At 39.2% G+C, this 12873-nt stretch overlaps 1 protein-coding gene across 9 annotated transcripts in view; it reads right to left on the bottom strand.

Moving 5' to 3' along the window:
• The window catches only part of PHF14 (PHD finger protein 14), a 124577-nt gene that overhangs the window by 76073 nt on the left and 35631 nt on the right, over positions 1–12873 (bottom strand). For 8 of the 9 annotated variants that reach the window (XM_081881955.1, XM_081881958.1, XM_081881957.1 and 5 more), the window contains exon 14: positions 8644–8812. In XM_081881955.1, the coding sequence (XP_081738081.1) occupies positions 8644–8812 (169 nt within the window). The remainder of the gene's footprint in view (positions 1–8643; positions 8813–12873) is intronic. The other variant, XM_081881959.1, reaches the window with a different exon arrangement.

Raw genomic sequence — 12873 nt, 5'->3', positions numbered from 1 at the left:
GAGACTAAAGGCGGAGAGCTGCCTAACAGGGATTCATGAGGCAGAGTATTAAAGATCCAGCTTTGCTTTGGAGAAAACAAAAGAACCAAGAAGGGGGGAAAGGTTACATGTATAGTACAGGCAACCTCTGATTTCCACGGGAGTTGCATTCCAGGTCACTGCGCACTTGCCTGAAATTGAAACACCCTGTTCCGCCCCAGCTCCCATTCCACCTTTTTAGTGACATCTTATGTTACGTTTCTGGGTTACTTCCGGGTTCAGTATTGTGCACGTGTGAGCAATTGCATACATATTAGTCGTGCCTAAAATGGGGGTTGCCTGTAGCAGAAATCCGGTTTTGCAACAACTAGGTTAGAGTAAGACTGGGAAGATACAGGAGATGAATCTGGCAGTGAATTCTGAATCTGAAAACTAAGATGTGCTGGCAGCCTATATTTTGTAACCATTAACACTTTAAATTATCTTTCTGCTAATAGAGTACTTTGCCCCTTGAGATTCTGGCAAAAACAGTTCATATGCCTAAACAGAGAAGACGGTCAAACTGTGATGTAAGAACATTGATCCCTCCATGCCATTATCACTCCATTCCAGCTTTGGTATGCTTCCTAAAAGATGTGCAACCAGTTGATGGCAACATGCATACATTCATGTCTCCAATCAAAAAATCAACAAGGTGTTTCATTTGCTTGGTAGCCTTCCCATAATCTGGATAAAAAATACTGTGCAACAGAACCACCTCTATACTGCAAAAGCTTAATACACTATTTATTTCAGAAATAGTAAGCTATGCTTTCCAAATCAATCTTTAAGTACCTGCTCAGCTTAAGGTACTTAAATACCATTAAAAACATTTTAAGCAACAAGAATTAGCAACCCCCCCCCCGTTAAACCCACATAGTGTGTGCTGAAGACACACTAACTGTTTTAAGATACTAAGGGTCTGATAGCTGGTAGATATTGCCTGTTTTTATCTTCTTGTATGGAAGAGGAAAGAACCAATAGTTTATAAATATCTCCAATGCCTAAGATGTCTCTTATGTATATATGTATATATAGTACAAACACATGCTAAATTTATGGCTTTTAAAAAACTTCGTACCAACATAAAATGATTTTCCCACCCCCAAAATAAAAGAAGTGGATTGGTGGGCTCTTGTCTCATGGGGTTCACATATAAAATGCTTACAAAACATTAGTGGAGACTGCATTATTATGTCTACGTTGATTAAATGTATTCCTTATACATGAAACAATTAACAATGAAACTCATAAAGGGCACATATAGTTGGTTGCACACGCATGCCTTGAAAATTTACACCACCAGTTGCACACGCACCTCTTGAAAATTCAGTGAGACATTAAGTGGAAAAACTGCCTCTGAACTAGGTAATTCCAATTGTTCAATGTTAACTAGGGCAATTAAAGCAAGCCCTATTGTCAAATTATACAGCTTTAAATTGATGCAGACTGAAATGCATACAAAGACTGATGCCAACAGCTATTGGCAGACAGTCCTGAAGCATACTAATTATACATCAGCATTAAAAGACATATGGAAATACCAAAACTTTTTTAAAAAAAATATATAAAACAAGCAAGCATGGAAAACAAATTGTTGATTCAAGCACTCCATTTATAAAAATGGAAATCTGCAACATATTTCAGCAAAGTGCAACACCATCTGCTTTCATTGGCCACTAGCATACAGCAGATGGAACGGTTATCGCACCAGAAGAGGCAACTATTTCAACACTGCCAATTGGTGGTGCAACATAATTTAATTTAGTTTACACTTACAATGTCAAGGAAAGGAAACCAACTAAAAAGCATGAAAGGGCTCAGCGAACCAAAACAACATTCCTTAAGTTTGCAGATCAAGCAAACAAGTCACATCCAGAAGTCCAGATTGAGATAAATGAGCAATCTTTTTACATGGCAATATTAATAGCAGCATTCAGGGAACAATAAATCTATTTCACAACATTATAAAAAGCTTGATCAACCCTGGTCAGGAGTGCATGTACTCTGGTATCTTGTCTGACAGAGATCATTTCTGGTCACTGAAGGAAAACTATTATGCATTATTATGAAACTTCAATCTTTATCCATCACTTCCAGACTATGGCAATTTATGTTCAAAAATGTTCTTCACTAGAAGTGCTATGCCCTTCTCTCAGTTGACACTCCTTTCAATTAGGTCTGCTGGTCGTTTCTAGAACCTATTTACTTGCCAATAGAACCTGATTGCTGTAAAAGGAACTATCTAAGAAGTTTTAAACCAGTGGCATATAAAATGAGGGGTCCTCTAAAATTAGCATTATATAAAATAATAAGTCCCGCCTAATGGTGTTTCCTGTTTGGCAGGGGGTTGGACTCGATGGCCCTTGTGGTCTCTTCCAATTCTATGATTCTATGATTCTAATGTATATTTCAAATAATTTCACACACTAGAATTTCTCCCAGGGATGCTTGAGAATTTTGTTTGGTCCATATTTTTTAAAGTAAACAGACCTGCTTCACATCTCCTGGACTATAACTTATTTAAATTTTGATTTTCACACTGTTCCAAATTTTGAGACATACTCCTCAGTTCTAAAAATATGTCAAAATGCGTATTTTAGGGTAAAACACATTGGGCAAGATTATGATTTTTAATCAGTTTTTTAAAAGACACCATTTGCAGATTTATGCATAAACAGAGCAGAAGATTCCAGGGGCTTGGACTAGATAATCCTCAGGGTCCTTTCCAACTCTACAATTCTATGATTCTAAGAACAGACTTATGAATGAATACAGAAGTGCTTTACATGTAGAAGGTTCCAGGGTCTATCTCTGGCATACTAGTTACAATAATCAGGGTAGCAGGTGAAGCAAATACCTCTATTGGGAACTCTGGAGAGTTGCCACCAGTCACAGTAGAGAGGACTAAGCAAGACAAATTATGATGATGATTGTTTACATGTCCAAATGGCTTCTAAGTGGTTTACAACTATAAAAACAATTATAAAATCCATACATAATTAAAATACACAATAAAACAGTTCAATCAAAGCATTAAAACATTCTTAATTAAAACCTGTAATAAAACAAGTCGGTTAAATTAAAACAATTAAAAAACAATTTAAACAATGAGATCAGAAGGTCAAATTTAGGAGAATGCTTGCCTAAAGAGGTGTGTTTTCAAGAGCCGACAGAACGCCAATATTGATGGAATTTCAGAAGGGAGGATATTCCACAAAACTGGTTTCACCAGTGGAAAAAATCCATCCAAAAGCCTGTAATCAGCAGGGCCCTAGCAAAACAGAATTCTATTTACTGATCTTAATGCCATCAGTAAGCAATGGAGGAAAACATGGTTTTTCAGGTAATTTGGTGTGCAGTTATTTAGGTCTTTCTATGTAAGTAGCAGAACCTTAAAACTGGCTCAGTTTTAAAATAGGCAGCCAGCGCAATTCCCTCAGCACTGGTGTGATATGTCCCCAATAAAGAGCACCACTCACCATTTGGACATAGTTGCAGCCTCCAGGTCAGCTGCAAGGAAAGACTCATGTAAAGTGCATTACAATAGTCCAAAGTATATATCACAGTGGCCAGATTATACCTGTCTAGTAAAGGATGCAGCTGACACATCAGCCCAAGCTGGTGAGAGGCATTCTTCACCAGAGGCCACTTGGGTCTCCGTGGACAAAGATGGTTCCAAGATCACTCCTAAGATGTATACTTGTGCCTTCAGAGGGAGTAGAACCCCATCTAGAACAAGCAAACTCTCAGTCTCACTGATGTGGTTCAAAGGACAGCAGAGAAGTGTGTTTGGCCACAGCTGGGCTGTAGGAGTTGCCAGAAGAAGGCATACAAGGCACCACCCAACCATCTTAGGAACTCCACTCTGGATTTGTATAGCCTTTTCTTCCCCCAAAGATGCCCCACAAGGCAGCAGGGGTTTAGGATGTTTTCCTTCTCCTAGATGGGCGACCTTCCCAGGTTGACGAGCCCCATCTGCCCCTCACTTCCCTCTACGGTACGTACAGAAGCTGCTTTCTTGACTGTTGGATTCACAATTGGTCTTATCCGCTCAATCTACCAGAGTCTGTCTTCGCATGTACAGTGGTACCTCAGGTTAAGAACTTAATTCGTTCTGGAGGTCTGTTCTTAACCTGAAACTGTTCTTAACCTGAAGCACCGCTTTAGCTAATGGGGCCTCCTGCCACCGCTGCACTGCCGGTGCACAATTTCTGTTCTCATCCTGAAGCAAAGTTCTTAACCCGAGGTAATATTTCTGGGTTAGCGGAGTCTGTAACCTGAAGCGTATGTAACCTGAGGTATCACTGTAGTGGAAGTCCCTACCTCACTAAGGGTTTGAGAAACTTCACTTGGTTTAGCTGCCCAGTCAAAGGTGTTCCAAGGGTTTGGCCACTGTTGCATGAGGACAGCTTCTAGGAGCCACAGGTGAGCAATGAGTGCCCTGGCCCAACCTTAGAAAACCACATATCAGTGGGTGCTGCCCATTGTTTCTTCATTGAAAAAGCACTGGTTTACAATGCTGTATAGATTTCTTCAAAACTAATTCTTCCATTTCTCATACCATTTCACATTGATCCATAGTGTTTTAGCAGATCAAGGAGCAGCCTCCAAGGACCATACAATGCAAGTACAGAGGGGTTGGTGGCAACTTAATGGTCCTATTAGCAAACAGACAAGCACAACTCTCTGTGTCTGTCAAACTGGCAGTATTTCTGCCAATTAGAGAGAGCGCTCTTTTGCTTCTTTTTGGAAAGTCATTATGGACAACTGAACATTGCTTATAATGTAAACCTTCTAACATAGATCAGCTCTATAAAACAGTCTTTCTGCTGTTAAAATGGTGTGCATTTTTTAAATGGTTGGTCAAGCCTAAAATCAGCCAGAGACAAGCTGTTAACCCCAATATATGTAAGGAAATTAGGTAATTGGTTTCAGACAGCTCCAAAGCCTATCCACTGTTGAGAAAGATGCTGTTAGGGTTTCCTTTCCTTGGGAAGATAGTGGGAGTTTTCTTTATTATTTTAAGAAATCCCCTCGCCAAGAAATCATGTCAGTTATCAATCTGGCAAAATTACAATGCAGTGAAAAGTATTTATTTAAAGCTTGGTCTTTGAATGGCTAGCTAAACTTTAATCACATTTTAAAGCTGTTTTAAATATGATGGTGAAATTTGAATTCCCCCCTTTTACTGTTTTATTGGCTGTGTTTCATCGACTTTTTAGCCACTTTAGCATTTACATGGTGAGCTAGAAATTTAATGAATAGAAAAGTGGAAGACATTCATGTTTTAGAATGCAAAAGTGAAGGATAGTTGGGAGTTGGACATACTGCCTCCAACACCTTGCCTACATCATATGATTGCATAAGCTGAAACTGATCCTACAACTCATCCTCAATAATGGCATTGGGTACTTCAACTAGAGTTGTAAGAAGTGCAGGGTCAACATCACTCTGAAGTTGAGCGAATTTATCTTCAAAGTGAGTAGCCAGTTGGTCACAAAAGATCTTTGTGTGTTCCAGCAATCCCTTCCCCAGTGGGAATCAGTAACCGAAGGTCCATCTAAAATAACTCTGCTAGTCAGCTACGAGAAGATGCAATGCAAGCTGTAAAATCAGCTTTTTTTACAGCCTAAAAATACTGAAAATATTCACACCTGCTAAAGCTCATCAGCCTGATCTGCCACCCGCCACCCCGCCCCAATTCAGATTTTAGCTTTAGGGTCATAGTTTTAGCACCTGGTAGTTTTATATTTCTTTAATTAAAATCAAATGTAATTAATTCAGACTTGCATCATGAAAACTTTGACCATCTGTGGAAGGGTTTTCATCTACCACTGCCCTTGGGTTGACATCCTAAAGATATATTACTATGTCTTGTAGCATGTTACTGATGACTTGTTCCCCAGTTATAACCAAGACTGTTTCTAAAAGGATAATTTTAAAGTGGGAGTAAGAAATGCAAACCTGAGTTTACATGGAGGGATTTCTTGACTGTGATCCCTGTTTATGAAGGTTCTCTCTAAGAGACTCAACCTAGTGCAGACTCTTGATGTCCTTTTGGCACCGCACAATGACTTTTTGATTTTCCCAGACACTTATTTATATCTGTGAAATAATTGTTTTAACTGCTGCTTTCATTCTGCTCTTTCTTCACTATTATATTTATTTATTATCTGGTGATTTTATTGTTTTAAGTGTGAAATAAAAGCGAAGAAAACATAAAAATTGTTTTTAAAATTTGATTTATGAATGAAAAGGAGGATATTCAATGATAAAGAGCAGAAATGTCAGGTCAAAGAGGATCAAAAAGATAGACAGTAGGTGGCACACTTGAACAGTTCTTGAGCAGCTTACCAATATCAGGACCAATCAAAATTTTGGAACTTTATTTCCATTTTGGGAAGAAAAAAATAGATAACTATGGGCTGGGCAAGGCAGTGCTAACAAAGAATGTTACAACTGGTAAGATTAGAGAGGTCAATGTTGCTCCTACTCTGAGCAGACTCATTGAAAACAATGTACATGCCTAATGTACACTGTACGTTCAATGTAAACACATCAAAATTAATGAACCTGTTATTGACTACAACCAAAAGTTTCTACCTCAAACTTAAAATTAAGTAGCAATAATAAAATAAATGATACAAATGAAACAAAAAATAACTATGGGATGAGGAATTGACTGAAATGCAGTTTGTGTAATTAATTGCAATATGATGGAATAAATAGAAGAGATATTCAAGTACAGGCAAGATTGGCAGTTGTCATACCACGTAAGCAAAGGAAGCACAGATTTTTGAAATTTCAACAAATATGCTGTAGTGAAAAGTTTGTTCATACTTCAATGTCTGGAGTTGGCATTTTGCTACTTAAATTCATCTAACTCATCTGGCTAGGGCAAGAACAAATGGCAAGTGTTTTTGCAATTATCTACATATATTTCTCTCTCTCTCTCTCTCTCTCACACACACACACACACACACACACACACATTAATAATATTGTTTTGACAAAATGCACTCCTTAATCATGAGGGCTTGCTCTTTGTTTTGTTTTTTAAAGAGGTAGAACACAAATTGCTTTTTTTTTTATCCAGAACAGTACTCCCTCTTCTTAAATGGAAACACAGAATGCTGTCATGCATTAATAAAGGCAATATAAACAGTACTAGACGGAGAACGTTTTCTATAAAATAGCACTTAATCACCCACAGCAGGCCACAGTCTACACAGAGAAGGTTAATCTTGTCAAGGCAAGCAAACCACACAAGCATCCCAGAATGAGGGATTTAAGTGACTAAAGTTTATTGTCTAACTTTGACAGGCTGCTGCGGTAAGACCTCATTAAAAATAGATTAGTTACAGCATACATAACATGTTTGCCACAAGACAAATTTACTGGATAAATATAAAAATTCTCTCATACACCTTTGCCTGAGAGGATCAGAACAAAGTTTGCAAAAGCATCAAGTAACTTTGTTTTGCTGTTAGAGAGGGAAGCAAACCCTCCCAACGTTCTATGTCCCAGGCAAGCATGTCAGCGTTTGGGAGGGGGTAGGAACAAACAGCCACCCAAACCCATTCTATTGAAAATGCATCCACCCACTACTCTGAAATAATTTGCTTCTTCAAAGAAGCACAGGCATGACTTACCCAGCCATGTAAATGTAAGCACAGAGGGAGATATCCAACTGTGGTGTCCTGTTTGTGCAAGCGGAACTTCGCCGCCTCCCAAGCAGCCCCAAAGTATTTTTCAGAGGGCCAGTGGACAAAGGAAGGGGAATCCCATTGTGTCCACTAGGTATGGCACTGGATCCCACCCAGAAGCATTTCGTCAAGAAGAAAGTGTCTTGCAATTCCTCCACATTCATAGGTGTGGCAGAATACAGTGGTACCTCTGGTTATGAATGCTTCTGGTTACGCATACTTCAGGTTATGAGCTCCACTAACCAGGAAGTAGCTGCTCCTGGTTGCGAACTTTGCCCCAGGATGGGAAAGGAAATTGCGCGTCAGAGGCACGCGTGCAGCGGGAGGCCCCATTAGTGAAAGCGCGCCTCAGGATAAGAACAGTTTCAGCTTAAGAATGGACCTCTGGAACAAATTAAGTTCATAACCAGAGGTACCACTGTAAATTTTGAGCACGCATATTCATATGTATAGACATTTGCATGGCCTACTTTTGACATATGACCATCTCAGAACACAGAGCAGTGACCCATGTATGAAAGTGGTGTTGAGTTAATATTTATCAGAATGTGCAGAACGAAAGTCTGGACATGCAACATGAAAATAAGGGCATTTATTCCTTACCACTAGAAATTCATAAGGAACCACTTTGTGAGTTTTAATGTTTTTAAATATGCTTATTTGCTGCCACCCTCCGCAAACTTTAATAGTCAAAGATATATAAAATAAACCTAAAAATAAAATCTTCAGGGTATTTTATGTTTCATAGCTGAAGCAAGTATCTGATGTCTAACATGTTTCACATGTCTTTGGGAAAAAAGCTAGAACATAATAAATTACATTCATCTTTCACATAGAGGTTCTTGGCAGTTAAAAAAAAAAGCAAATTAAAAAACAGGAGACAGATTTGTGCCGCTCTGACCGAGCTGTCATTTACCGTGTTTCTGACAGGAATCTTCTTTGGTTCTGGGGGTACATCCTGTGGAACAAATTTCACTGGCTCCTTAATCTGTCTCCTTGATCGCTTAGTTCCATCTGGTAAAGTTTCCATGGCAATGTCGGCTTCCATGTCACTGCTACCTGCTTGGTCGCACTCTGAACACTGCCTGGGAGGACAAAAAAAAAAAAAATCAAACTCAAGACAGCAGCTGCTAAAGCAAAATAAGAGCATGCAGGCTGAAAAGCAAGAGCCAAAGACAGAAAAGGGTAATTCTTACAGTGTAAAAGAGCCTCAAAGAGAAAGACTTATACATGCAACAAGACTTTTGCTTTCTTCTCTGAATGGTACATCCCATGATACCAAAAGCTACTACTTACACTTAAAAACAGCTTGCACAGGAGCGTTTGGGGTGAGGGGAGAAGAGGGCTGTTTGGGGGGAAATAGCTTAACTCTGTCCTGTGCTCTTCTCCATCTTCCACCATTAAAGGATCCAGTAGCCAACATTCATTGGACACAGAACTGCTTCGCAGAGCGGGGAATCAATTAATTACTTCAAATAAGCAATCCTATGCAAACGGACTAATGATGAGATACCCTTTAGCATAAATCCAGAACTTGCTGCAAAGAAGTTTGGGGGCAGTCCCTATCAGCAACACTTTAGTCACACATAAAATTCTCCTAGAATACTTAAGAAAATTAATTCAGACAAATATGCTCTTAGAACGAATATTTTAAGCATTCTAGCTGTGATTTGCAAATGTTAATCAATTATTGTTTCTGAACAATTGCACTGATGGAAAACATTTAGACTACAAGCATATGGCAATAATGCCTATCAACTAGAGTCCACATTTTACTCTACGGGTGAATAAAGCAGAAATTCTTAACTATCACACCCTTTTTTGTTTTTTTGTAGGGGCTAGGAAACACTATTAATCTGCTACAAACCCCTTCAGTTTGCAATCCTAAAGCTTCCCCTAGAGAGTAGGCCCCACTGGATTCAGTGCATATTCATTCTGAGTAAACATATTTAGAATTGGGGTAACTGGAAATCAAAGTTTAACATAAAAGCAAAACCTGAGGCCCTCTCTGCCACAAAGTAAATTAAGGCCTATGCTGGTATTAACCTGTGGCATAAAGAACCTATTTCCTAATGGCCTCTTTAAAATGACAAAGACAGAATACAGTGGAAAATGGCCTGATTCGACTGTGTCTGCACTCAGAATTGCTCTCTTGTATTATCCACTTATATAGTTTCCATTGCTAACAGAGCATTTGACTTGCATTGCTGGTGCCTTCTCATGCACACATATGTAATACACAATTCCTTTTTCTCATGCTTTCATTCATGAGACCTGGAAAAGTTATGCTGTCTATGGAACCTGTGAAAAGAAGTCCATCTTCCTAAATTGACTTAAAAAAAAATGTATATTAAAACCCACGTTTCCAAGGATTGTTACAGCTACATAATGCAAGCATGAAATGAATAAAATAAAGAAGAAGCTGTGAACAAGGAAAGGGAGAACACAAACCATTGAATCCTTTTACATGTGACGACAAATCCTACGATTTATAGAGCTTCCTAAACATATTACATTCAGCTATAAATTTCAGCATTTTCATTCTTCCTCAATACAAAGCTGTTACAATACAAAGCTATGTACCATGCTAGGGCAATGACATAGAAGCTTACTGGCCTCCCAGCCCAGAAATCCAATTAGGAAATGTGTCAGTTTGCAAACTGCCACCAACAACCACTATCACCAACCCATATTCTATCAATACAGTGGCGCCCCGCAAGACGAACGCCTCGCAAGACGGAAAACCCGCTAGACAAAAGGGTTTTCCGTTTTGGAGGCGCTTCGCAAAACGAATTTCCCTATGGGCTTGCTTCGCAAGACGAAAATGTCTTGCGAGTTCCTGCGGGGGTTTCCCCCCCCCCTTTTCCTAAGCCCTAAGCCGCTTATCAGCTGATCCGCTAAAAGCCGCTAAACCGCTAATAGCGCTAATCCGCTAAGCTGTCAATGGGCTTGCTTCGCAAGACGAAAAAACCGCTATACGAAGAGCCTCACGGAACGGATTAATTTCGTCTTGCGAGGCACCACTGTAGTAAAAAAAAAATTAAAAACTAAATTAAAAAATAATGGTACTACATACATACTAGATATAATGAACAAAGCTGATGTTCCAGGAGTTAATGGGAGTAACATTAGAAACACTAGGTGCACTACAAACAGCAGGGACAATGTTCTGTTGAACTTAACACATATAGTTATACATTCTTTCTACTGATCTTGAAGAGAATTTACAAAGACATATCTAAAGATGAAAAGGCTCCGTTTCTCTTTTAGAATCCTATCTCACTGAATATACCCTAGCTAAATTAAAAAGGAAAGACAAGTTTGTGATCAGAAGTCTAGCTGAAGCATGAAATTCATAGCAAACACATGCCTGCTTTTTGAAAGAAAAGTCTTGCTACCTCCCCCTGACCTATTACCACTGATACGTTCAGTTTATGTCCTCTTGATCTGATAGCTTTATGTCCTCTTGATCCAAATGAACCTTTTCAATATGATAAGCAAAAGCAAAATAATCTGGGTACTGGAAGTCATCCTTGCTTAGATGTAATGCAGTGACAGTGAATTTGTAAATGGGACAACTAGAAAATTTAAGAAAAGTCCGGGCACTTAGAAAGCAATGAAGTTAAGGGAGCTATCCCTAAATTAAAGTTATCTTTGGGGGGGACCCTTCTCCTCTCATTTCTAATCTCAAAAGAAGAAGAGTATTCAGAGAATAAAAGAAGGTACACCATACAATGAGGAAGGGTGTGTGTAACCAGGGAAAGACAAGTATTTTATGCAGTTACGTTTTCAAGGTCTTCTCTGATAAATATATGGTCCAAAACATAATTTAATACAAACTATTACTCAGGACTTGTTCCCAGTTAAGGTTATTTACAATTGCACACTAAAATAATAAATGTGAAGAATCTCAGGATAGTTAATCAGCTTAATCTCATTCAGAATATATAGACCTAACCCGAAAAGTACATATTTTACTTGATGGTTTCACAGTCAAAAGAACAGGGTGGGTTCCAAAAGCATATATCCCAAGTGTCAAAGACTAGGGCAAACAGATGTGCCTTCAGTTTAAGATGAAAGCTGTATAACGAAGGTGCCAGATGTATCTCTGTGGGAAGGGAAATGCACAACCTAGGAGCTGCTACACAGAATGCCCTCTCCCAGGTCACCACCTCCTGAACTCTTGAGGATGGTGGAACTATCAAGAGGGCCCCCTCTGCTGATCATAAAACCAGAGGGGGTCTGTAAGAGAGGGAAGGATAACATCCTTCTAATATTTGGGGCCTTAGTTATTTAGGACTACATGAGCCTATTGAATTTGGCCCAGAAACAAATGCACAATCAAGGCAGTATTATTTTAAAGCAAAGTTATATGGGTTCTAAAGGGAAACACAAACAGGTGCACTTTGGACAAGTTGAAATTTCCAAGTCATCTTCAAGGGCAATGACAGAGGGTGCACTGATTGAGAAATAGGGATCACATCCAACACTGCACCTCTGCTGGCACCAGATGCCCATAAGGAGAATGGAATTTAGTCTTTCTCTCTCATGCCATCCAACCTGCTCCACTCCCTCTAAATTAGTTCCAGAGAGAGCAAATTTCTGGGGGGTGTACCAAGGGTGGGGGGAGAGGAAAGGAAAGGAAAGAAGAGGAAATAGAAGTCCTCCTGCACAAGCCAAATAGGGGGTCCCTTCCAACTCCACAATTCTATGATTTATGTTTAAACATAAATATAAATGGTTTGTGGAACTAAATAGTCTTGATTACAGTAGGACCATGTAAAGCAAGGAGGTGTGTTTACTGCAGAACTACATACTGCAACCCTGTGCAAGAAAGATGACATCCACTGTCAGAAGTGGAAAGAAGATATTGCCCACATCAGGTGTTCTCAAGTGCTGCAACACTCAGTCCACTCTATGTAAGCAACTGATGTCCTGTAGCAGTGTCAAAAGACTGCCACTCCTTTATTTTGTTCCGTACATTGTAATGGAAGCCAGTGAAAACTGAGCTACTTACCTTCACATAGCCTCAACCTATTTCTTGCTCATGTTACAATATGAAAAAACCAGAACAAAACCCAAGACCTGAATAGTACAAGAATATGACTACTAACTTTCCCAAGTGTTAGTATTGTTGAAATTCAAA

The sequence above is a fragment of the Podarcis erhardii genome (genome assembly GCF_964252035.2).
Source record: "Podarcis erhardii genome assembly, chromosome: 12".
In the NCBI taxonomy this organism is placed as follows: domain Eukaryota; kingdom Metazoa; phylum Chordata; class Lepidosauria; order Squamata; family Lacertidae; genus Podarcis; species Podarcis erhardii.
Note: the sequence above shows the minus strand (reverse complement) of the source record. Positions and strands in the feature narration are given on the sequence as shown.